The sequence below is a fragment of the Bufo bufo genome, chromosome 3 (genome assembly GCF_905171765.1).
Source record: "Bufo bufo chromosome 3, aBufBuf1.1, whole genome shotgun sequence".
Lineage (NCBI taxonomy): Eukaryota > Metazoa > Chordata > Amphibia > Anura > Bufonidae > Bufo > Bufo bufo.
In genome coordinates, this window is record NC_053391.1 from 17,703,351 (window position 1) to 17,730,934 (window position 27,584).

Genomic DNA, 27,584 nt, shown 5'->3' on the forward strand with positions numbered 1-27,584 from the left:
CGCAAACGGTAGTCTCTGCAACGGCCGCAAACGGTAGTCTCTGCAACGGCCGCAAACGGTAGTCTCTGCAACAGCCGCAAACGGTAGTCTCTGCAACGGCCGCAAACGGTAGTCTCTGCAACGGCCGCAAACGGTAGTCTCTGCAACGGCCGCAAACGGTAGTCTCTGCAACGGCCGCAAACGGTAGTCTCTGCAACGGCCGCAAACGGTAGTCTCTGCAACGGCCGCAAACGGTAGTCTCTGCAACTGCCGCAAACGGTAGTCTCTGCAACTGCCGCAAACGGTAGTCTCTGCAACTGCCGCAAACGGTAGTCTCTGCAACTGCCGCAAACGGTAGTCTCTGCAACTGCCGCAAACGGTAGTCTCTGCAACGGCCGCAAACGGTAGTCTCTGCAACTGCCACAGACGGTAGTCTCTGCAACTGCCACAAACGGTAGTCTCTGCAACTGCCACAGACGGTAGTCTCTGCAACTGCCACAGACGGTAGTCTCTGCAACTGCCACAGACCATAGTCTCTGCAACTGCCACCTCCTCTCCACTTTGACAGGACCAGGCAGTGTAAAGGTCATCACAACTGGACCTGTCAATCAAAGTGGAGAGGGATGAAAGTTGTAGAGAGAGTGGAGCATCTAGGTGCAATGGCAACGCCCCCATTGCTCCTAGAGGCTCATTTGCATATATTAATTTGACATTTTTTTCTCAGCAATGTGGGCAGATATGGACATGGGAGCAACACAGATGGCTTCAGCTGCCAAGCTCACATGCAACAGGTACAAATCTGCTGACAGATGCCCTTTAAGGTGGCCATACACCTTAACTATTTGTGAGCCAACAGCCATTCCTTTGGGCTCCCCCATACACATGCATGCTTTGTTCATGCCAAGCCTGCATGTATTCTCTACTACCACTACTCTGCAATCCAGCGTTCATACAGAGACTTCAGAGAAGGCGAGGGGCTGCGAGGCGGAGAAGTGCCGCCTCATCCTCAGAGACCAGGGCCCCTTAAATGCACCATGTAATTTGGCCTAATGAAGACATTTCTCGCAGTCACAATGAATATACATAAAAACCGGAGATAAAATTGATTTGTCGGCTGGGAGAGAAGCATTACCACTCATGAGCGCGCTCCTCCGGGGAGCTCTCCGCCCGCAAACTCCCATTTACATGTCATAATGTGAGTGATTGGGACTGGGAAACGCACAGACGTTCTGCTGTATCGCGCCTGCTCACCATGATTGTGCATCTAATCTGTGCTGGCGGGAGAAGGGAGCGGGGCAACGAGCAAAATACAGGGAACGGGACCGAACAAGTCCCCAAACAGAACTGGATCAGAATGATGGGCAACACCTCAAATCCAAGGAATCTTCACACCGACATGATGAAAACTCAGGGTAGAGAAAAACCGCAATTAGACTTACCGGTAATTCCGTTTCCTTGAATCCACCATGACGGCCCACCTTGAGATTGACCCTTGACCTCTGTAGGGGCAGGAACACATAGAGAGTTTAAGAACCCCCCACCCCTCCACCTCCTCAGTGCTTTACAATTACCCGAAAAGGTGGAACAAAAGTAAAAGGATATTAATCCATACCCTTAAACTCCTATCTATCCTAAAGTACGTAAGTATGAAAAGATATATTCGTAAGCATATATCTCCCCTTTTTTTTTTTTTTTTTGGGAAGGGGAATAGTATGGGCCGTCATGGTGGATTCAAGGAAACGGAATTACCGGTAAGTCTAATTGCGGTTTTTCCATTTCATCCACCATGACGGCCCACCTTGAGACATAACAGATAACTAAAAGGGTGGGGATAACGCCTGTAAAACCCTCCGGCCGAAAAGAGTTTCATTTGAATCCGGAAGATTAAGACGGTAATGTTTTACAAAGGTATTGGTGCTTGACCAGGTTGCAGCCTTGCAAATCTGGTCAAGCGAGACTCCTCCTTTCTCAGCCCAAGAGGAGGCAGTGGCCCTAGTAGAGTGGGCCTTAACATTATCAGGACTGGGTATATTCTGGAACCTGTAACAATATTCAATGGTGGATCTGATCCATCTGGCTATGGAAGACCTAGCTAGTTTCTTTCCCTTATTTTTCCCCGAAAACTGAACAAGGAGATTGCCATCAACCCTAAAATCCCTGGTATAATCCAGGTACTGGATCACTGTATCCCTGACATCTAAGAGATGTAAATTAACACTAGACCCTGAAGATTCAGATCTGGGGATGGAAGGTAGAAAGATCTCCTGTTCCCGATGGAAGGGAGAGACTACTTTTGGGAGAAAACCTGGATCGAGAGTTAAACGGATGTGATCTTGGGTGATCTGGAGGTAGGGTTCCCTACAAGAAAGGGCCTGGATCTCTCCAATACGTCTTGCTGAGGTGATAGCAATTAAAAAGGCAGTTTTTAGGGAAAGGTGTTTTAAAGAGATTTCTGATAATGGTACGAAGGGAGGTTTTGTTAGGCCTTCTAGGACTATGTTAAGGTCCCAAGTAGGAGCCCTTGATTTCAGAGAGGGTCTCAATCTTGAAACCGCTCTAAAGAACCTCCTGATCCATCTGTGGCTAGCTAGGCTGCAGTCATAAAAGGAGCTGAGAGCAGAAACCTGGACTTTCAGGGTACTAGGTCTTAGGCCCAATTCCAAGCCGCACTGTAGAAAATCCAAGATCCTATTGATGGGAGGGGAGGAGGTGTCTGGGCTCTCCACTCCTAACCAGGAACAGTATCTCTTCCAGATCTTTAGGTAGATGGCAGACGTCACATTTTTCCTACTGGCCCTTAGGGTAGATATCACTTTTTCTGAAAGACCCCTGTTTCTTAATGTCTCGCTCTCAGGATCCAGACTGACAGTTTGAATATCCCGGGGTCTGGATGAAGTAGAGGGCCCTGGACTAGAACATCTTTCTGGAAAGGGATTTCCCATGGATCCTCCAGCGATAGCTGTTTTAGAGTGGAGAACCAACTCCTCTTCGGCCACAAAGGGGCTATTAAGATCAGAGTAGTTGGTTCCCCTAGGAGTTTCTGGATGACCCTGGGAAGAAGAGGTATTGGGGGGAAGGCGTAGGCCAGGTTCCAATTCCAGTGTATCGATAGGGCATCGATTGCCCAGGGTCTGTCTTCCCGGTTTAGGGAGCAGAAGCATTCCACCTGCGCATTCTTTCTGGAGGCGAACAAGTCTACCTCCGGACGGCCCCATCTTTCCGAGATCTTCCGGAAGATGTCCCTGTTCAGAGACCATTCTCCTGGATCTATCGTCCTCCTGCTCAGGAAATCTGCTATCGTATTTTCGCAGCCCTTTAGGTGGATGGCGGAGAGAGATAAGACGTTCTCTTCTGCCCAGGAGAAGATTCTTCTTGCTAACACACCCAAAGGCCGTGACCTTGTCCCTCCTTGATGTCGCAGATAGGCCACCGTTGTGGTGTTGTCGGACATTACTCTTAGGTGTTGCCCTTTTAAAAAACTCTCTCCCCTTACTAACGCCTCCAGGACTGCATACAGCTCTCTGTAGTTTGAGGATTTGACTCGTATCTCGGCTGGCCAGGAGCCCTGTAGAAGATGATCTCCAATCTTTGCACCCCAGCCTCCGAGGCTTGCGTCCGTGATAACCTGAACTGCCGGATGGTTCTGCCACTGTAGGCCTCCAAGCAGTCTTCCTCTTTCTTTCCACCAGTCTAGGTCTGTTTTTACGGCCTGCGGGATCCGGAAAGTCTTGTCCAGACTTACCTGCTTCCCGTCCCAGATGCCTAGGATCCAACTCTGGATCACCCTTGTGTGGCCTTGGCACCAGGCAACCGAAGGGATGCAGGCTGTTAGGCTTCCCAGGAGACTCATAGCCTTCCGGATGGAGCAACTGCGAGACCTCTGAAATGCTCGGATCTTTTCCACTAGAGTCGTGGCCTTGTCCCGAGGGAGGAAGGTTCTTAACAGGGATGAGCCCAGCTCCACACCCAGGAACCTTATTCTCCTGGATGGGATTAGGGTGGATTTCTTTAGATTTATGATCCAGCCGAGATTGTTTAGGAATTCCGAGAATCTTTGCGTAGCTCGGAGGTTCTCGGACTCTGTTTTGCCCAGAATCAGGAAGTCGTCGAGATATGGGATGATTGTAATTCCCTCTTGACGAAGATAGGCCACCATCTCTACTACTACTTTTGTGAAGACCCTGGGGGCCGAGGAGATACCGAAGGGAAGGGCCACATATTGAAAGTGATGGATTGATCCGTCTTGACCCTTTATAGCAAATCTTAGATACCTCTGAGAGAGATGATGAATGGGGACGTGGTAGTAGGCGTCCTTTAAATCGATCGATGTCATGAACGCCCCCTTCAGGATCAGGGGAATTATGGATGGGATTGTTTCCATCCTGAACCTCCTGTATAGAATGGACTTGTTTAGGGGTTTTAAGTTTATAATGGTGCGAAAGGATTGGTCTGGCTTTTTTATTTATTTATTTATTATTTATTTCCTCTGGGATAGGGACCCTTTGAATCACCCCTAGGTCCAAGAGGTCTTGGACGCCCTGCCAAATTTTTGGAAGTTCTGATCTGCGCTGTTGTGAGATGCAGAATCTTCCTGGGGGGACTGATGCGAATTCTATCTTGTAGCCCTGAGAGATTACATTTAGAACCCAGGGATTTGAAGTTACCTGTTTCCAGGAAGATAGAAAACCCATCAGTCGCCCCCCTACTCTGGCGTCACTGCTGTTTGTTTGGTCTATTTTGGGGGTTGAGTATGAAGCCTCTTCCTCTCCCTCCTTTGGGATAGCTCCATCGGCCAGTTTTCCCTTTCCCCCTGTAGGATCTCTGCTGAGGCTGGAATTGACGAAAGGGCTTCTTTTTAGAATCTTTCTCCTCTGGGAACCCCTTTTTCTTGTCTGCTGCCCCCTCTAGGATTTTATCCAAAGTGGGACCGAAGACAAATTCCCCTGAGAAGGGGATGGAGCAGAGTTTAGCCTTGGAAGCCTTGTCCCCGGACCAGGCCTTCATCCATAACGCCCGCCGGGCTGCATTAGAAAGAGCTGCATCCTTGGCTGAGAAGCGGATCGACTCTGCAGAAGCATCGGCCAGAAATGCAGTGGCGGAGCGTAGAAGAGGGAGCGAGTCTCTGATCTCTTCTCTTGGGGTTTTATTTTTCAGGTGTACGTCCAACTCCCCTAGCCATATATACATTGCTCTAGCAACAGAAGTAGCAGCGATATTAGTCTTGACCCCAAACATGGCTGATTCCCAGGATTTTTTTAGGAGCCCGTCCGCCTTTCTATCCATAGGATCGTTCAACTGTGAGGAGTCTTCAAAGGGTAGAGCGGTCTTCTTTACTACCTTAGCCACTTGTAGATCCACTTTAGGGGTCTGATTGTAAAGTTTGCATTCAGTCGGATCAAAGCAGAGCCTGTTTCTGAACTCCTTAGGAACGCCTAACCTCTTCTCCGGGTCTGACCATTCTTCCATTATCATCTCCTTTATATTTTCATTAATGGGAAAAACTATAGGGGATTTAGATCTAAGGCCCCCAAACATTTCGTCTTGTACCGTACGAGGTTTAGGGGTATCCTCGATACCCATTGTGGATCTAACTGCTCTCAGCAGCTCCTCCATTTCATCAGCGGAGAAGAAATATTTTTTATCCTCGTCCGGAATTTCCCCGTCAGACAAGGGTTCCTCATTAGGAAATTGTCTGGATGAGATGGAAGCCACTTCCACCTCCTCGCCCTCAGAGGAGGAGATAGCGGACAACTTGCGTTTCTTGGAGGGGATAGGAGTACTAGCGGGGGTTGTCAGGGTGGCTAAAGAGGACTTAATTTCGTCTGCAGTAAAAGATCTCATATCAGACAGAATATCTGGTTGTTCTTCTTTCCAAATTTCCGATGTGCAAGATTTGCACAACCTTTTTTTTGTAGTTCTCAGGGAGACGCTTAGAACAAGCGCAGCATTTTAGGAGTTTGGACTTTGGCTTTGACTCCTTGCTGCCCTGGAGAGGAAACAACCAGATATGCCAATTAGAATTTCAATGTCAAAAGACTGAAATATATACCCCCCAGAAGGGGACTCACGGTACTGGCAGTAGTGGGATCAGGGCCTTCCTGGCGGGGAGCAGGTGTCTCAGACATCGTGGTGCTGCAGGCAAGAGCTGGAGGGAACCGCGGTCTACTTTCCTTTTCAAATTTCCCGGCGTCTGACGTCATCAAGCTGCGCCTCTAGTGACGGCAAGAGCCGGTGCCATACGAGCCTATGAGAGGATGCGTGCGGCGTCCGGCCTGCCTCCTCGCCGTACCTGCTCCCCCAGCCGGTCACAAGCGCACAGCATGCAGAGGAAGAACGTCGCATACCGCACACCGCGCGCCCGCGAATCCGGCACCCCCGACTGCTTCCCTAAGGAGGGAAGGAAGTACGAGAGGTATGGGGGAGGACCACAGGCCTCAGCATAGGCCGAGACGAGGGTCCTCGATGTTCCAAGCTGGCCAGCCTTAGCCCATGCCGCGGGAGGCCAGCTGGAGAACCTGCAAAGTAAAAACTAACGATGTAATCCTCCCTGAGGAGGATCCTCTCCACGTGTTGGCCCCTGTAGGGGCAGGAAAGCACTGAGGAGGTGGAGGGGTGGGGGGTTCTTAAACTCTCTATGTGTTCCTGCCCCTACAGAGGTCAAGGGTCAATCTCAAGGTGGGCCGTCATGGTGGATGAAATGGAAAAATTATCCAAGCTGCACCACCTTCTGCACAGGAGCAGTATTATAGTAGTTATATTCTTGTACATAGGAGGCAGTATTATAGTAGTTATATTCTTGTACATAGGAGGCAGTATTATAGTAGTTATATTCTTGTATATAGGTGCAGTATTATAGTAGTTATATTCTTGTACATAGGAGCAGTATTATAGTAGTTATATTCTTGTACATAGGAGGCAGTATTATAGTAGTTATATTCTTGTACATAGGATCAGTATTATAGTAGTTATATTCTTGTACATAGTAGCAGTATTATAGTAGTTATATTCTTGTACATAGGAGCAGTATTATAGTAGTTATATTCTTGTACATGGGTGCAGTATTATAGTAGTTATATTCTTGTACATGGGTGCAGTATTATAGTAGTTATATTCTTGTACATAGGAGCAGTATTATAGTAGTTATATTCTTGTACATAGGAGCAGTATTATAGTAGTTATATTCTTGTACATAGGAGCAGTATTATAGTAGTTATATTCTTGTACATAGGAGCAGTATTATAGTAGTTATATTCTTGTACATAGGAGCAGTATTATAGTAGTTATATTCTTGTACATAGGAGCAGTATTATAGTAGTTATATTCTTGTACATAGGAGACAGTATTATAGTAGTTATATTCTTGTACATAGGAGACAGTATTATAGTAGTTATATTCTTGTACATAGGAGACAGTATTATAGTAGTTATATTCTTGTACATAGGAGACAGTATTATAGTAGTTATATTCTTGTACATAGGAGACAGTATTATAGTAGTTATATTCTTGTACATAGGAGCAGTATTATAGTAGTTATATTCCTGTACATAGGAGCAGTATTATAGTAGTTATATTCTTGTACATAGGAGCAGTATTATAGTAGTTATATTCTTGTACATAGGAGCAGTATTATAGTAGTTATATTCTTGTACATAGCAGACTGTATTATAGTAGTTATATTCTTGTACATAGGGGCAGTATTATAGTAGTTATATTCTTGTACATAGGAGGCAGTATTATAGTAGTTATATTATTGTACATAGGAGCAGTATTATAGTAGTTATATTCTTGTACATAGGAGCAGTATTATAGTAGTTATATTCCTGTACATAGGAGACAGTATTATAGTAGTTATATTCTTGTACATTAGGAGACAGTATTATAGTAGTTATATTCTTGTACATAGGAGACAGTATTATAGTAGTTATATTCTTGTACATAGGAGCAGTATTATAGTAGTTATATTCTTGTACATAGGAGACAGTATTATAGTAGTTATATTCTTGTACATAGGAGCAGTATTATAGTAGTTATATTCTTGTACATAGCAGACTGTATTATAGTAGTTATATTCTTGTACATAGGGGCAGTATTATGGTAGTTATATTCTTGTACATAGGAGCAGTATTATAGTAGTTATATTCTTGTACATAGGAGCAGTATTATAGCAGTTATATTCTTGTACATAGGATCAGTATTATAGTAGTTACATTCTTGTACATAGGAGCAGTATTATAGTAGTTATATTCTTGTACTTAGGAGCAGTATTATAGTAGTTATATTCTTGTACTTAGGAGCAGTATTATAGTAGTTATATTCTTGTACATAGGAGGCAGTATTATAGTAGTTCTATTCTTGTACATAGGAGCAGTATTATAGTAGTTATATTCTTGTACATAGGAGCAGTATTATAGCAGTTATATTCTTGTACATAGGAGGCAGTATTATAGTAGTTATATTCTTGTACATAGCAGGCAGTATTATAGTAGTTATATTCTTGTACATAGCAGGCAGTATTATAGTAGTTATATTCTTGTACATAGGAGCAGTATTATAGTAGTTATATTCTTGTACATAGGAGTAGTATTATAGTAGTTATATTCTTGTACATAGGAGCAGTATTATAGTAGTTACATTCTTGTACATAGGAGGCAGTATTATAGTAGTTCTATTACTGTATGGGCTGAATGAACTGTTTTTGTCAATCAGATACGCGCTCCCAGCAGTTGTCACTTTCCTTCCTCCATACACATCTTCCGTCTGTCATGGACATTAATCATTCCTCACCTTGTGCGACTCCTTGACAATGCAGAAGTCTGAGCGTGCAAATAGCAAGATGTTTGCTTCTTTCACTCCTCACGCTCTCGCATTTAACCCTTTCGTGACTGCCGCCCACACTGAACCCACTACAGTATAACATTTCTTAAAGGAGCAGTAGACAGTAATTAAAGCAGAGAGATTTCCAGCACTGGAGACAAGTGACAGTAGTGATTGGAGAGGGGGGGAGGTCAGGGACTGGATTACTCCTCCTGTCACTCATGATTGACCTCTGCGCAATACATTGCAGTGCTCCCGCCTGGCAGCAAATGGAGAGAAGGTGTGATGGAGAGCAGTCACAGGCCTGGGTGAAATGCTGTAGTCAGGAGGACAGATGACGGGGCGAGAAGAGAGCGTGCACATCTCATGGTAATTAAAACCGGTTAGGCCGAACAGTTGAATTCTGCATTAATTTGCATATTTTCCACCACCTGTTTCAGGGACTGCAGAGCGGGCTAATTAGCATAACGCTCTGATTAATTCTGCCAGTCATTCGGAGATAATTACAGTACAGGACAGTAAACATTCGGCTCCGGAGATGCCGCCTGTTTGCCAACATCCCTCTTGAGAAGGGATGGAGGGGGGTCAAAAAAAAAAAAAGTTTTACCATGGCAACGACAGACAATTTTCAACCTTCTTTCACTGGAAATGGAAGGTCACTGTAGCTGCATAGTAACCGCTCCCCCCCCCCCCACCCACTTTCCTTTTTAGCGCCGTTTCGGGGGGATTCATAACCCATTGTAGTCTATGAAAGGCTGGCTCGCTTTCAAATAGGTAAGTGTCGCCCGAGTCCCTTCAGCTCACCCGGCCCTGATGCAAAACAATAAGTGACCTCTCCATTATCTCAGCGTTTTCGGAGCGCGCGCGGTGCACATCCGTACCAATGAGAATGCATTTAGAGAAATGAAGGGGTAACAAGCTCGGGGGGGGGCTCCGAGACCGTGGCACCGCATTTCGGCTGCATTGCCAGGAGATCGGCAGTCATGTCCCCGGTATGCCGCTCCCCTCCACCCATCAGGACGACAATGTTTGCAGATGAAAAACTGCTCATTAGTGTTCCCGTGGAGCGTACAAAAGACTACGGACCGCCGTCTGCACGTGAGGTTGTCAGGAGGAGAACATGTCCACTCTCCGTTCTGGGAAAGCTGGGTGCCGACTAAGATGGTCAACATCCAAGCTCCCACAGGGTCCTGAGGTGCAAACCAGGGGAAAAGATCACTGCATGCACAGAGTGTTTGATTTAAAGGGGGATTCTAACCTGGTTAGGTCGCATGGAGGGGTTTCTAGACTAGGGGTAGCCGAGAACAATGCGGTTGTGGCGACTTGGCCTGTCCACGTATTGCATGGTCGGCTCTATAGGTGACAGCCAGCAGAAGACGTCATGAATAGGGTTTGTGTGACGTACAGAGAGGAGAAGGGGTCCTAAGGCAAATATCAAAAATGGGCCCCCAAAGCACAAGGGCCCGTGCATGTGTATGGGGAAGGAGCAGCTCCTCTGCCAGCTGCTGAAAGTGTATGGACACTGGGAGGAACTAGTCTGGTCACATTCTACCACAGACCCCAGGCAAAAGTGCATTTCTTGCATGGGGCTGCAGGTTTACAAATGCAATGATTTAATGGTTTTAGAAGACGCATCGTCATAAAAACAGATTTGTAAAAGTTTCAACCCATTTGTACCAGATAAGATATCGGATCTAGGGTCCAAGCGCATGCAAGTCGGCAGCCAATAAGAATGCAAGAAAAAAATATATATATAGTAAAAATTAAAAATAATAAAATGTATTAAAAAAATATATATATATATAATAATCAAGCATGCAGCATTCCGTGCCAATGTAGTGCAAGCCAAGAGGGAGAACAGCAGCTCTGTATGGATCACAGCAACAGAGCTCCAGCAAAGGTGGAGGACGTCTGGCGGGCGTCACCCCAATGCTTACCTGTACATTTAAGGACTGTGCAGCGGCCTGTAAACTCGTGCCAGCGAGCTGGACCTAGAATGCAGCGCAGAACACAGCGGGTGACGTCAGTCGGCACCTCATATAGGGTTAAAACTTATAGCTAGCTGGATACGGCAGGCAGACTACAAACAGTGACACGATAACGGGTCGTATCCGGCATGACAGCTCCATCCCAGATGCTTGCAATACCAGACACGGCCATGGACAAGAGTGGCGCTGTTTCAAGGAAATGAAGACCTCTGCAGCCTGCACAATGGTAGCCAAGGCTTGAGGCCTTCCTGTATCAGGAAAAAGCCACTGGCCGTCCGCCATATTGTGTGAGGCTATAGGTTCTGTCACCTAGTCACGCAGCAGATTCCTTCTTTCCTCATTCAACTCTCCTGGTCAGTCAATTGCAGCGAGTCTCTCCACGCGCTGCCTGTCGGGCGCCTAACATCACCACGACCAAAAATCTGAGCCCCTATCATCACACACCGATCCTTTAAAGAGGGGGGGGGGGGGGTGTAAAAAAAAAAATATGGCTGCCTTCTTCCAAAAACAGCGCCACACCTGTCCACAGGTTATATGGGGGATTGCAGCTTCAATCTTAGATTAAACCAGATTTCTAGACCTAGAGAGTAGTGTTGAGCGCAAATAGTCTAATCGCAAATTTTTATCGCGAATACTTCGAGAATTCGCGAAGATCTAGAATGTATTGTTATATCTTCGTAATAGCAAATATTCTAGATTTTTTTTTTATCACTAGATAATCTATAATATTTTCTCACTTATTGTATATAGCTACTCTTAATCCTTATCATGCTATCATCCATACTTACCTATTTTTTTTTTTTTTGCATAAACCTGGGCATATGGGAAAGACATGCAAATAGTGTTTCAGCTGAAAAACAAGGCAGATTCTGCTAATTTGCATGTCTTTCCCATATGCCCAAGTTTATGCAAATAAGTTTACATGACAAAAACAGTATAGAAAGGTTATTGAATATAATTTTAGGAAAATTAGAAAACTGAAAATGTTTATGCAGCCCTCCTAAGCAGTGAGAGAAGAGTCAGCTGGCATCCCCCCACCCCCCAAATTTTTTTTTTACAATTTTTGTCACCCTAATGATAATGATCTAGGGGCGCAGGTCCCCCAAGCCTTCCAACTCAAATCAAGCAACTTTGAGGCTTGCTGGCTTTCTCCTTTTGGATAGAGAGCTAGTCTTGAATGTCTCATAGTGCTGAAGGCTGCCATTGTAAGGTATGCTGACTGTACCTGTCTCATGGATAGGTTGTTGGCTTGCACATACCTGGCATTTAGTATATAGCCTTTGTGTGATTGATTGTTATAGGTTAGGCTTCGTTCACATCACCGTTCAGCCTTTCTGTTCTCCTGCCCCGTTTAGGGGCAGGAAAACGGAAAGGACGGATTTGGCACATAACGGAGCCCACGGGCCCCATAGACTATAATCGAGCGGAGACAAAAGTTGTGCATACAGGCCTTTTGTCTCTGCTTCAAAAATCTCTAAAATTATAGTGTATGGGGCCTGTGGGCTCCGTTATGTGCCGAATCAGTCCTCTCAGTTTTCCTGCCCCTAAACGGTGCAGTAGAACGGTGATGTGAACGAAGCCTTATAGGTAATGATATTGCGCGCGCAATACGTGCATATTACATTGCTGATTTTTGCAATCGCGAATCTACGGCGAATATTCAGCAAAAAATTTGCAAAATGCCACGAATTTGAATATTGCCCATGCCGCTCATCACTAGAGAGAACCCCTTTCAGGGGACACGTCACCTCCCAGTACAAGAAGAACTTCCCAAAATATGGATCAGGTAGGCACATAAAAAGGAAGGAACCTCCTTAGAGGAGCCCATCAGTAGGGCCCTACTGTAAGAGAGGAGACCACCCTGGCCAGGCCCAAATACCCCGAGTGAGCCGTACACCAAGACGTCGGCAACAACCAAAAAACAGCACCCGCAAATATCGTCACCCCATCGCGCATCAAATAAATGCGTGCGACTCCCCATCCATTACACGACGACAGGTCATTGGGGCTCATCATTGAAGCATTCCCATTTGGAAGAGGAGACAGAATACAATACGATCTCCATATTGTCTTCCGGATGAGGCCAGGACGAGGGGCTGAATCCCCTGCGGAGCAGCGCTCCCCGTGCAGATGGCTCCATTGCCGACACCGCACTACATCAGTACTGCTGCACCTTCACTCTTAGCATTGGTCCCAGAGGGTGGACCCCCCACTAAATATTAAGATGCAGATGCCCCTTTAAACAAGGTCTTCCCCGCTCTTCCCAGGCCCCGTAGATCGCGCAGGTGACTAAACAGTTATTCCATCTCATAGAGTCTAGAGCTCCTGCCGAGCGAGCGGGGGTGGAAAAGGCTTGTAAGAGGCATGCATCGGGCAACCTCAACAAAAGTTCTAGAGGTCCCCCCCCCCCGGACTGGAGAGCGCACCCCCGCCAGGCACTAATTCTGGTAAAACCACCTCTGCAATATTTTCTGAGCTCCTCAAGAGATGGGGGGGCACGCGCGACCTCCACGATTTAAAGCAGTACTCCGGCTGTCACATAACCCTATACAGACAGCGCTCTTGTAAGACGCCAATGACGACAGAGAAAGAAAACTGTAAAACTGAGATGTAGAAATATCTTACTTATATGTATAACTGTGGGAGGGGCTACAAAATGAAGCTCCGCCCTTAGACAACAGTGGCTATACAGTCGACCCAACAACTTTATAATGCATCTCTATTAGCTCGCTTTCACAACTGGAAACCATCAACAAGTTGGCTGCGACTGATCTTTATAAAGGCTTTATTTTCCAGTCTATCACTTTATTGTGTGTGTGAACCTCTGAACAACCCTATGGCTGTGGGCGTTAAAGGGGTTGTGTCAAGTTGACCCCTATCCCTAGAGTCCAGCACAAGGCAATTTCCAGCGGTCCCACAGAGAATGAATGGAGTGGCAGGGGGTGATGCTCAGCCCGCCACTCCATCTGGACCCCATTCTCGGGATCGTGGGGGTCCTAGCAGCCGGACCCTGTGGATAAGGCTTGCTAGCTTGGCACAACCCCTGTAATGAGTCAGTATAAATTACAGCCTATTCCCAGCAGGAAACCATTACGCCTTTAAAAAGTTATACAGCAAAGTCTATTTGTTGACAGTTTCCATTTAGCAAAAGGAGGTCTATGTATACACTGCAAAGCAAAAACTGAAATATTTTTTTTGCATAAGATATAATACAAGTTGCTACAGATTACATTTGCTGACTGCAGGTTTGACAGTAATCAGCGCGGAGCAGCACTCCCATAGTTCTGCCGCAGCCTGGATCTTGCCGCGCTCTCACCTGGTGGAGATGTCCGAGGAAGGCCTGTGCTTGGGCTGATGAAATTGGTGTTCCGACAGGCACTGGTTGCTTCTGAAAGTCCAGACCATTTGTTTGTGCGCCTGAAAAGGTAACGAAAATGCTCAGAAATGTCGCTGTTTGTGCGCCAATAAATCAGCGGAAACGTCCTCAGAAAGGAAGGGCGACTTGGGGGGGGTTCTGAAAATATACATTAGGCTTATTGTGCGCTCCGTGGCCGTATTGCGGATTCGCAATACAGAGGCACTGTTCAGTGTGCATTCCGCATCACGGATGCGGACCCATTCACTTCAATGAAATCCGCAAATCTGGAGATGCGGAATGGTGCTGAACGGAAGCACGCAACGGAACCCTACGGAAGCACTACGGAGTGATTCCGTGGGGTTTCGTCCTGTACTTCCGTTCCGCGAAAAGATAGAACATGTCCTTTTTGTGGAACGGCCGGGTCCGCGATCCGCTGCGGCTGCCCCACGGTGGGCGTTCACGCATTGCAGGCCGCAGCACGGCCACATATTCGTATGCAAGAGGCCTTAGGTGTGCAGGAGGAAAATGCTGACCCTGCAAACTCTCCGACTTAGGCCTCTTGCACACGAACGTTTTTTTTCCCCCGTTTCCGTTCCGTTTTTTTTGTGTTCCGTATGCGGAACTATTCATTTCAATGGGTCCGCAAAAACAACGGAATGTACTCTGTATGCATTCAGTTTCCGTATTTCCGTTAAAAGATAGAACATGTCCTATTATTGCCCGCAAATCACGTTCCGTGGCTCCATTTCAAGTCAATGGTTCTGTAAAAAAAACAAAAACAAAACGGAATGCATCCGTATGTCTTCCGTATCCGTTCCGTTTTTGCGGAACCATCTATTGAAAATGTTATGCCCAACCCAATTTTTTGATGTACTTACTGTTTAAACATTACTGTATGCTTCCGTTTCAGTTTGCGATCCGCAAAAAACGAATCACAAACTGAAACACGGAAAGGAAGCGGAAAACACTTAAAACGCAGCGCAAAATACTGAAAAAGCCATATGGTCGTGTGCAAGAGGCCTTAGAGACAGATTGTCCATGCGCAGCGGTGGGAATGGGGGGAGTGAGGTGGTCCGTGCGCAGCGAGAGGTGGTCGCCCGTGAGCAGCGGGGGTGGGCCCATGCACTAACAGACAGCATATTCAACACAGCGAGCGCGCACACACCACAGTGAGTGACAAGCATGCGGATACAAGAGGACTAGGGCAGCAGGATACTGTTGGAGGGTAGGGGCGTATATCCGCCATCGCTGCACAGACAGAAGGACATGGAGGCTCCTGAATAAACCCTCTGCCCATCCCTTTATGCCCTAACTGGGTGTATAGAAACGGGAGGCATTTTTGTTTTTGCCACCTGAAATCTGCCCCGCCCCCTCCCACTAACATATGTACAAGGGCAAATCAATGCCCCCATCAGACCCTCGTGAACCGGATCTGCCCAATAACGGTGTGTATACAGAAGGACCCGCCGCGGCCGTTACCTGTGTTTCCATCCCCGCTCTCCGCTGATTTACTGTTTTCTGACGGATTGTTCATTCTTGCATCTGAAAAGGAAACAAAAAGAAAACTAAATATTTCTCTGATCACAAATCGTTCCATTTATTTCCCAGCATCCCCTCGGTGCAGGAGGTCTCCACACAACACATGGCAGCAAGGTTTCCTGGGATGCTCCTTTAAAGGGGACCGCCATGATGGACATTCAGCGACACATTAATACACCATTGAGCGCTGCACATGCTCAGTCCTGTTAGTCACTACGTGAGGAAAAAAATAATAAATCTTCACCCTGGCCAAGGGAAAACAGACAAGGTAATAATTCCTGTTTTCTGCAGCTCACTTGCCAGCTTTGCCGTGTAGACTTGGGCAGGGTCAGCACAGTCATCTCCTTATCATTAGAGGGCAGGGTCAGCACAGTCATCTCCTTATCATTAGAGGGCAGGGTCAGCCCAGTCACCTCCTTATCATTAGAGGACAGGGTCAGCACAGTCATCTCCTTATCATTAGAGGGCAGGGTCAGCACAGTCATCTCCTTATCATTAGAGGGCAGGGTCAGCCCAGTCACCTCCTTATCATTAGAGGACAGGGTCAGCACAGTCATCTCCTTATCATTAGAGGGCAGGGTCAGCACAGTCATCTCCTTATCATTAGAGGACAGGGTCAGCCCAGTCATCTACTTATCAGTAGAGGGCAGGGTCAGCACAGTCATCTCCTTATCATTAGAGGGCAGGGTCAGCCCAGTCATCTCCTTTTCATTAGAGGGCAGGGTCAGCCCAGTCATCTCCTTATCATTAGAGGGCAGGGTCAGCCCAGTCATCTCCTTATCATTAGAGGGCAGGGTCAGCCCAGTCACCTCCTTATCATTAGAGGGCAGGGTCAGCACAGTCATCTCCTTATCATTAGAGGGCAGGGTCAGCCCAGTCATCTCCTTATCATTAGAGGGCAGGGTCAGCCCAGTCACCTCCTTATCATTAGAGGGCAGGGTCAGCCCAGTCACCTCCTTATCATTAGAGGGCAGGGTCAGCCCAGTCATCTCCTTATCATTAGAGGGCAGGGTCAGCACAGTCATCTCCTTATCATTAGAGGGCAGGGTCAGCACAGTCATCTCCTTATCATTAGAGGGCAGGGTCAGCCCAGTCATCTCCTTATCATTAGAGGGCAGGGTCAGCACAGTCATCTCCTTATCATTAGAGGGCAGGGTCAGCACAGTCATCTCCTTATCATTAGAGGGCAGGGTCAGCACAGTCATCTCCTTATCAGTAGAGGGCAGGGTCAGCACAGTCATCTCCTTATCAGTAGAGGGCAGGGTCAGCCCAGTCATCTCCTTATTATCAGAGGACAGGGTCAGCACAGTCATCTCCTTATCATTAGAGGGCAGGGTCAGCACAGTCATCTCCTTATCATTAGAGGGCAGGGTCAGCACAGTCATCTCCTTATCATTAGAGGGCAGGGTCAGCACAGTCATCTCCTTATCAGTAGAGGGCAGGGTCAGCACAGTCATCTCCTTATCATTAGAGGGCAGGGTCAGCACAGTCATCTACTTATCAGTAGAGGGCAGGGTCAGCACAGTCATCTACTTATCAGTAGAGGGCAGGGTCAGCACAGTCATCTCCTTATCAGTAGAGGACAGGGTCAGCACAGTCATCTCCTTATCATTAGAGGGCAGGGTCAGCACAGTCATCTCCTTATCATTAGAGGGCAGGGTCAGGACAGTCATCTCCTTATCATTAGAGGGCAGGGTCAGCACAGTCATCTCCTTATCATTAGAGGGCAGGGTCAGCACAGTCATCTCCTTATCATTAGAGGGCAGGGTCAGCACAGTCATCTACTTATCAGTAGAGGGCAGGGTCAGCACAGTCATCTACTTATCAGTAGAGGGCAGGGTCAGCACAGTCATCTCCTTATCAGTAGAGGGCAGGGTCAGCACAGTGACCTCGTTATCAGTAGATGACAGGGTCAGCACAGTGACCTAGTTATCAGTAGAGGGCAGGGTCAGCACAGTGACCTAGTTATCAGTAGAGGGCAGGGTCAGCCCAGTCATCTCCTTATCAGTAGAGGGCAGGGTCAGCACAGTGACCTCGTTATCAGTAGAGGGCAGGGTCAGCCCAGTCATCTCCTCATCATTAAAGGGCAGGGTCAGCACAGTGACCTCGTTATCAGTAGAGGGCAGGGTCAGCACAGTGACCTAGTTATCAGTAGAGGGCAGGGTCAGCCCAGTCATCTCCTTATCAGTAGAGGGCAGGGTCAGCACAGTGACCTCGTTATCAGTAGAGGGCAGGGTCAGCCCAGTCATCTCCTCATCATTAAAAGGCAGGGTCAGCCCAGTGACCTTGTAATCAGTAGAGGGCAGGGTCAGCACAGTGACCTCGTTATCATTAGAGGGCAAGGTTAGCACAGTCATCTCATTATTAGAGGGCAGGGTCAGCACAGTCATCTTATTATCAGAGGGCAAGGTTAGCACAGTCATCTCATTATCAGAGGGCAGAATCTGCACACATTATCATTAGAGGGCAGGGTCAGCACAGTCTTCTAATTAAAATTGAACGGTGGAGTCAGAGTCATGTCAATCAGTCAAGGAAAGAGTAATTTCGTCATCAGGGAGCTGCGTTTTTTTAATAACATAAGATGGCTCTTGTTCTGCGGCAGGGCTAGATACTTTACACTACATGCACACAGATAAGGCTCTCTATGCCGCTCTCATGTCACTCCCCGGCCTGGCCGATAGATCCTATTCATAGCAGCAGTCATAAAGCACATGCTATGTACACAAGACCAGAAGAATGTGTCTCTCCAAATATGGCTGCCGCCAGGGAAGTCTGTGGATAAAAAAAACAGATCATTTCTATTTTCTTCATCTATTTTCTACTTTTTGTCTCCGTTGTTCTTCGCGTGTCACTGCTCGATGACTAACGAGACAGCAAACATAGAAAGTAATTAAAGGACTGCTTCTATTGAGGCAAACGTGGGGGACCTGCCGAAGAAGCCCTTCCCTGGCCGTCACACTGCGTCCTTTAGACGGCCATCGTCTGGAGGAAATTAGGGGACTGCGTGCAATGATTTGGCACAAATGGCGGTTTCAGCGGAGGACGATGTACGTACGTTATACGTTAACAACGCACCTCGTGCGCTCACAGCTTTTCATAAATAAGTTAAATCTAATTTACCCGGTGCACAGGCCTTGCTCAGGCGGACCGCGACAACCGCTCGCTTACCGCAGGAAGCATTTATTTCTGAAAAATTCTCTTAATTTATGAACTGGAGCGTTTCTGGAAGATGAAATCAGACAGGTGACCTCTCCATGGGGGAAGGGGGCGCATTGGTTATTGAATTCCTCAAATCAAAAGGGAAAATTAGAGGGTCACCGAGTTTTGGTGAAAATGATGTCAGAGACATGTCAAAAGTTTTGATTGGTAGAGGTCTGAGTGCAGAGACCGCCAGCGATGGCTAGGACGAGGAGAGAAGTGCTCGCACAGTGCACGCAGTCTCCTTGCTGGTAGAGATGGGATCAACAGAAGTCTATGGGCCTCAGCAGTGAAGAGAGCGCGCAATATGAGAGTGCGTCTCTCTCCTCAATCTAGAGACTGGTGGAGGTCTCAGCACCCAGACCCCCATCGACCAAGACTTTTTCATATGTCTCTATGACATCAAAAATTTTACCAAAACTCTGTAACCCTTAAAAAAAAAAATTGGCTTAGAGGGGTGTTCTAGTAGGTAAAAGATATCCCCTATCCACAGGATAATGGAATAGTTATCAGATCAGTGGGGGTCCTACCGCTCATACCCCCCACTGATCATGAGAACGAGGGCCCCGTACCCCCTGCAGCTCCCCTGAATACAGCGCTCACTTATCGCCAGTCAGGGCCCCCCGTTCTTGTGATCAGTGGGGGTCCCAGTGGTAGGTCTGGGTCTGATTGATAGTTCGTTATCTGACAGTTATCTAGTATCCTGTGGATAGGGGATAACTTTTACTGACCGGAATACCCCTTGGTTTTGCTCGACTTATGTCCATCAATATCAGATTGATGACACCCCCCGCCCCAATCTGCAGTTTTATGGAGCCGCCGCATAGGAAACTACAGAAGTTATGAAGCGGACGCAGGCGGCTCTGTGCACCACACCGTGTCGAGCGGGAATGGGAGCTGATCTTCAGGACACCAGCGTCGGAAACTTCCATGACTGACCCCCTCCGGTGGCTGCTGTCAGACCCCCACCATTCTCATACAGAAGGCTTATTTTGAAGAAAGGTCAGCAATTATCTGTAGCCCCTTTAAATACTTAGCCGCCCCCCCAAAGTCGCATTCTAATGCTTTCATGGCTCAGCCAATCACCATCCACAGCCGCGTCCCGCCTCCGCCACTGATTGGCTGATCAGTCACATTTTCATGACGACAGCTGGCCAGAGGTAAAAACTGACTGAGGGGTCCAGAATGAACCCCCTGTTTTTGATACTTTATTTCTAGGTCCAATCTTCAGCGCTGACGAAATTCATCATCTCTTTCCAGAAGTCAGAGGTCCACGTCACCTGCTGTCCTTCACATAGCCCTACAGTCCCAGGATGAAAGTGCCGTCTGTCACCACTAGGGGGAGCTGACTGCATACAGATTATGGAAATCAAGAGATACAAACACTGTAGACAATGAACGTCCCTGTTATAATGTAACATCAGTGCAGCTCGGCATAGAACGTCCTCAGGGACCCCTTTATAGGTTCTCTGCATGGGGTAGTCACACACAGATGACATGGACGCATGCATGATCTTCTCCGGGGTCCCCCCTTATTACAGAGAATGTGTCCTGGATTTGTAGCAAATCCTCAATTAAATTACCCAGCTCGAAGGGCAAATATATCAGACACAACACGGCTGCTGTGGGGGCCCCCTGGAGAAACGGGGGCCGGGCCCACCCAGTTAGCTGCTACTTTTCAGGACTCCCTTCCTACAGAGGTACAGCATTACTGGCACCATGCCAAGGCAATGTAAAAAAATGCGCCAGGGCAGCATACCGGGGACAACTGAATGGACGGACTGCACGGTATCTCAGTTTTAGCATTTAGTGGGGGTCTCAGGGTCAAAGACAAACCACACCAAACGCATGTTCAGATAGGTCACACCATGCGACCGTGCTCAGAGAGGGGGCGAGGTCCCTGTATTCTAGCGGGCACCCCTGTGCTGGGCGAGGTTGTGGTCCTTCACCCCCTCCTCCAGTCGATACTGCGCTGACTTGTACATGTAACGCTCCTTTAGAAACTGAAGATCTTAAGTTTCCGGAGCTTACACTCTTGAAATGACTCCAGAAAGTAGCAGGTGTGCACCAGGGCGACAGATTCACAGCACTGCCATAAAGCAAGTCTGACATGTGACTTATCTCTGGGAGGCTAGCTACACCGATACATTGTAACCGAGGAACACAAGGCTCCCGGACTGTACTCCGTGGATACAACTGTATCTGACATTCATCCGTGGGGAGTCTTAGGGCAGATTACAGGCTCTCTATTCACACACAACAGCAAGCAGAGATCCTGAAAAGAGAGGAACTGAAATACTGTATCAGATGTATTAATCATCATTAACCTGAGATCGGAAAAACCATGATCAACCCAAATACAGCAAATTCTCTAGAAATGAGTAAGGTAAAGGATTTCTATGGAAATCACAGTGGGGCTTACCCAAAATGTAAGAAAATGAATCAGGCAAACAAGCCAGGCGTCTGATGGGTTAATCAGTCATCTAACATTCACAGCAGTAATATTCCTGTACATAGGAGGCAGTATTATAGTAGTTATATTCTTGTACATAGGAGGCAGTATTATAGTAGTTATATTCTTGTACATAGGAGCAGTATTATAGTAGTTATATTCTTGTACATAGGAGGCAGTATTATAGTAGTTATATTCTTGTATATAGGAGGCAGTATTATAGTAGTTATATTCTTGTACATAAGAGCAGTATTATAGTAGTTATATTCTTGTACATAGGAGGCAGTATTATAGTAGTTATATTCTTGTACATAGGAGCAGTATTATAGTAGTTATATTCTTGTACATAGGAGCAGTATTATAGTAGTTATATTCTTGTACATATGAGCAGTATTATAGTAGTTATATTCTTGTACATAGGAGGCAGTATTATAGTAGTTATATTCTTGTACATAGGAGCAGTATTATAGTAGTTATATTCTTGTACATAGGAGGCAGTATTATAGTAGTTATATTCTTGTACATAGGAGGCAGTATTATAGTAGTTATATTCTTGTACATAGGAGCAGTATTATAGTAGTTATATTCTTGTACATAGGAGGCAGTATTATAGTAGTTATATTCTTGTACATAGGAGCAGTATTATAGTAGTTATATTCTTGTACATAGGAGCAGTATTATAGTAGTTATATCCTTGTACATAGGGGGCAGTATTATAGCAGTTATATTCTTGTACATAGGAGCAGTATTATAGTAGTTATATTCTTGTACATAGGAGGCAGTATTATAGCAGTTATATTCTTGTACATAAGAGCAGTATTATAGTAGTTATATTCTTGTAAATAGGAGGCAGTATTATAGTAGTTATATTCTTGTACATAGGAGCAGTATTATAGTAGTTATATTCTTGTAAATAGGAGGCAGTATTATAGTAGTTATATTCTTGTACATAGGAGCAGTATTATAGTAGTTATATCCTTGTACATAGGGGGCAGTATTATAGCAGTTATATTCTTGTACATAGGAGACAGTATTATAGTAGTTATATTCTTGTATATAGGAGGCAGTATTATAGTAGTTATATTCTTGTATATAGGAGGCAGTATTATAGTAGTTATATTCTTGTACATAGGGGGCAGTCATTATACTGCGACATACATGAAGAAGGCTTCCCCACAGTGCAAATCAGGACTTCAGCATTGCTATATCTATGCATCGCCTGCTCATGAGTCTCCCTTTAATGTCTCCAATACAGACCCCAGTGCGTTAACCTCACCATAATAAGGGGAAGTCTAGGAGGACGCAGCATGCCCATGCTCTGTACATTCCCGCCACCACCTCAGTAATTGTGCACAGGACACGGAGAGCGGTAAGTTATTCTCTGCGGGTCTTGTACACAGATCAGCACATTACAAGCAATTCTTTCACAGGACGCTCTGCAGAGCCATCAGGCGGGGCACAGAGCTGCAGAGCAGGTACCTGGGGAGGTGGTAATCTGGGCCACGGTCTCGTTTCATTAGAAAACTCGTGAACTGAACCATCTATTTACTCGCTGCACAAAAAAAAAAAAGATGAACATCTTAACCATTGCGCTGCTGGACAGTAGCAATAATAGGGAACCTAGGAGGACTCCTTTTAGGTATGCAGACAGCTATGTAAGATGCATTCAAGGGAAACCATCAGCAAGGATGGACATTGTAAAATGGTTAAAACCATTAAAATCTGCTGCAGGATGAGGACTTTGTCCAGAGAAGACTTCAGGATTGCTAGCGGTAATGTAACCCATGGCAGGACGAGTCTCGGGCGCTCTGTGTGACATGCTGGCGCCAAACTTTTTGCATTACTGGCTTGAGTTAAAGATCTGGTTGCTACGAACGTAATGCCTGACAACCCCAGGCAACATAACCCTAGCAACCAAGCTGTCCGATAATGACCCTGGCACTGTGCCCATGGAAGAGAAGGGGTAAAGGTGAACCTAAATCTCTATCCGGCACCAGCGCCTGCTACCTTCTCGGGGTTGGCGAGGTCCCTGCTCCCCAAAACTGTCAAACTTATAGTAAATTTCCCCTTTAAAAGGGCGATACCCAAAAACAGTAGGACTGGGATATCTGCCCCTACCAGAACAATACTCCGCCCGCCACAAACTACATGCAGGTGAAGGAATGTGGGCAGTTTCAGCAGCATATGGCGGTACAAAAAAAAGTTAAATCACTACTGTAGCCTTAAGCTATGGCGGACCCTACCAGTGTCAGCGAAGAGCTGGACGTGCCGAGTTTTACTGCCGCCATCACATTAGTGACCACCAGCAACAGCCCCCCCGATCATCCACCGCCATACCGTCAATCTGACACATCGAATAGTGGTACAGCACCCACTAATACAAAGGGTTTGCAATCTACAGATGCAGCTGAACTGAGCTAAGCCACGTAAAATAGAGGCCACGTAAAAAAAATACACGTCCCATCGGAGATGAGAAGATGCCCGATAACCCTGCTGCAGGAGTGACAAAATTCAATCAGACCCAAACCCGATGCCAAAAGTGAATTTACACAGGACTGCAGGTCAAATGACACAATCAGCACTGCTACATCTGTAGAGCGGAGTCGCCCAAACTTTTTGGCAACGTGTTATCTTTGATTAAAAATAAACCCCCCTCCCACGTGCCGATCATGACCGGCAGCAGAGGAAACCGTTAGTCCGATAGCTCATCTACTGATAACAGACGGAGACGATACGGACTGGAAGGTCTACAGCCCCTTTAAATCAAGATCTTGCACATCAGACGTCCTCCTTTATAAAAAAAAAATCTGCATGGTAAACGCTTAGCTGGGTAGGTGCGTCCACCCTGCGCGCCCTGCTACATATGCTATTAGCCTATGCATAGTCCCCGCCGCACCCCCCGTCCATTTCCATATTACAAGTGCTGAGGCTGTACCCACCTAGTGCATACTCGCTGCAGTCCAGCATGGTGTCAGGTGGAGCGCGCCGCGGCAGACGGGATCCAAACAGGTGGAAGGAAGAATATGCCTAATAAGTCAGAGAGATGAGGCTGTGGGGGGGGTGGGGTGGGGAAGGGGGGACGGGGGGTAAGGGGGGACCTGCTGGAGGTATCAAATATGGCACGGGCTATACCATAGCAAGTGGTCGGGCGGCCGCGGAAACTTGAGTCGCTGTGTGGAGTTTTAGCCTCCGCCGCGAGCTCGCTCTGACATTGTCAAGGCAACTGAAGCGTGAAAAAGTTCCCTTTTTTTTTTTTGTGTAATAAAATAGAAACAAAGATTGCAGCTGGCAGTTTCCATAATGAAGCTTAATCAGTATGCGGCTGATTAGGGCCTTATGCAAATCTCTCCTCGTTAGCGCGGCAGCCAGCACTTTGAAGTCCGTGAGCAATTCATTTGCAGAGTACACTGAAAGCGCTCCCTGCATAATTTAAATCGCGCCATAAATATTTATCAGCTCATTTGCATATTAATTGGTTAGCGCAAACATTCCAAGCAGCTCGGCAGCCAGGGAGAAAAAGTGCATTGGGGGGGGGCACCGGCATAATAATCAAGGGGGGCGAATGGATTTCCTTCCAGTGGATTTGGCTTTTCTTGACCTAACCAGAGAATTGTGAGGAGAAGACTTGGAGGCGGAAAGTTCCTACGGTATAAAAAGTGCACAGTCTGGTGCACACATCGTATACCCGCACCCATGCAGCAGAGCAGAGTTTGTCAAATGAACTTGTAGCCCTATCAGAGCAAGTTTTGTTTTTTTGGCATAAATACATTGCAAAATCTGGCTATGGACTGGAAGCCATATTTATGGAGCACCTGCGCCGCCCCCTCCTGCGCAGGAAAATGAATGGATTCCAACACTTTCCTACTGGTGCCATGTTTATCAGATGCATCAATCTGGTGTACGCGGGTGCGGGTGCACCGTCATAGATCTGCCCCCTGATGTGATATCTGGAACTACACGTGGTAGGGGGCCCCGTAATCAGCGGTCACATTATCCCCATGAATGAATCGTACCTACTCTTCATCGTCACAATGTCCTGAGTGTTCAGCAACCTTTTGGTCCCCGGCTTGTAGGTCATCAGGGGGTCCGATTCCAGGCACCCACACTGTAGAGCGCCATGCTCTGTATAGTGGCTGTGTTTGGTACTGCAGCCTATTCACTTGAATGGGGCAGAGCTGCACCAAGGTCATGTGACCAATGAACATGGCGTCAGAGGCCTCAGAGCTCACCAGTCCTTCAAACAGCTGATCGGCAGGGATGCTGGGAGTCGGACCCCCTCACCGATCAGAGCATAGGAAAGAGATATTCTAGTCCCAGAAATCCCCTAGACCTGGCAGGGGAACAGACGGGGGTCACATGCGCTGCTGCAACCATGATTGGCCTCAGAGGTGCGATGTGATCATGCGGCAGACCACTTCTGGGTCACACGTCACTGCTGGCGAGGCCAGTCAATGGCTGCAGCAGCGCACGTTACTCCGTCCATATCCTGGCTTGTATGTAAACAAGACAGGGACCGAAAGATCGCTGAACGGAGCCAGGAAGCCGGAGCGGCGCCGCAGGTTCTTCCATTAGGTACTGTCCTGGACGTTCCCGTCGCAGGTACCAGGAGATCGGAGATACTGGCAACTCGTGGGTTAAATCTTATTGTGTCTGTGTTTTGGTGAATGCCACACCCCTTGCTTCAGGTGTTGCTTGTTGGTAATTTACCTTTCCCATAAGTAGCTGCTTCTCACTCTTGGAGGTGCAGTTTATAGATTTTCTTCCTGCCTTCTAACTAGCTGGTCGGTTGTACTCTGTGGTGCTTATGGCGTTGTCAGTTTTCTACTTTCAGATAAGTCTTGTCTTTTCTTATTGTTTTGTGTTTGTTATATTCCCTGTTTGTATCTGGGCCTGAGACAGAGACTTCCATTCGTCCATCTGGGGAGGAATGGGTTGTCTCTGGTCCTAACCTCATTCCAGGGCCTCATAGGGATATAAGGGCCTAGGTATCCAGCATATGAATATTCCTACCTTCAAGGTCTATTCATATTGATAGGTAGTCAGGACCCGGATTAGGGTTGTTTAGGAGGTGACCTGTTCTTTCCCTCGTTTCCAGGCCCAGTTACTGTCCTCCTTCCCTCCTGTGTTCAGTGTGGAGTTTTAAATAGGTTCTCCTATTATGACAACTTATCCCTTATCTACATGATAGAGGATGTGTCAGATCGTCGGGGGTCCGATGGGTCCACATCCCCACCATATACGGACCCAATACCAAATAAATTGTACAACACAACCACTACACAATGGACGGAGCTCTGCAGGTCCCTCGTCAGAGCCGCTCTAACACGGCCGATTGGTGCGGATGCTGGGAGTCCGACTCCTGCTGCTACTGATGGCCTACTCGCCTGAAGATAGGCCATCAATAGTAAGATCCTGGACAACCCCTTTAAGGCCATATGTCTGTAAAGGTTCTCATTCTACAGATGAACCCTTTAAGACAAGGTGGGACACTGGGAGACAAAGTCCCTCAACAGGCGCAGAGCTGCAGAGCGCTGCTCTAGAAAAAGAGCTGCTGTTTGCTCTGTCTAAAGGAGGGGTCCCTTAAAGACGCATTCCCATCTGGGACACCTAGCGATATACCATCAATGTCCCCGATGGGCCAACCCCTTTAATTACCTTCAGAGCAGAGGTAGTCACAGTGCAAACCGACAAATTCAGCTCTGCTTCATCTGCAAGTGCAAGTATGCAGCAGGGAGAAAAGTCTGCAAGACGCTGAACAGTTATAAGTCACAAGAGCGGCCGGGAGAGGATGGGAAACAGTCAGACACTTGAAGACGTTCTCCTTTTTTTCTCTTCTCTGAAGCGCGTCGTTTGCATTCCGTTCCCTGCTAATCCCCTCACAACAAGGCTGTTAGCGGCATTGGGCTCAGTGCTGCTCCTACGGGCACAGTCTATAGCCGAGGAAATCCTCCAGATTACAATAATAGGAATACTTCGACATTCCTTCAAAGTCACGGTCCAAGGGGTTCTTAAAGGGACAGCGCTCATTCCTTGCCTTACATTATTGTTCCTTTCCAACCCGATATGACAACGAAATGCGATTTGTAAGAGAGTTACTATCCTCTAAGAGCCCTTGATATCCGCGTAATGGCGGAGAGCGGGTATAACGCTACACTGTGGGAGCGGCTTCTGCTTCGGCCATGATGTCGTCTGAAGGGACACCAGTCCAAAACAAGGCGTACTTGCGTTCCATAAATATAGACCCCAAGGAATAATG

The 27,584-nt window shown here is 47.0% G+C and overlaps 1 protein-coding gene across 3 annotated transcripts in view; it reads right to left on the minus strand.

Moving 5' to 3' along the window:
- Positions 1–27,584, minus strand: part of POU2F1 (POU class 2 homeobox 1) — a 106,245-nt gene that overhangs the window by 35,567 nt on the left and 43,094 nt on the right. For 2 of the 3 annotated variants that reach the window (XM_040422927.1, XM_040422926.1), the window contains exons 2-4: positions 15,619–15,681; positions 14,098–14,198; positions 10,731–10,784 (exon numbers count right to left, since the gene is read on the minus strand). In XM_040422927.1, the coding sequence (XP_040278861.1) occupies positions 10,731–10,784; positions 14,098–14,198; positions 15,619–15,673 (210 nt within the window). In that variant the 5' untranslated portion in view covers positions 15,674–15,681. The remainder of the gene's footprint in view (positions 1–10,730; positions 10,785–14,097; positions 14,199–15,618; positions 15,682–27,584) is intronic. The other variant, XM_040422928.1, reaches the window with a different exon arrangement.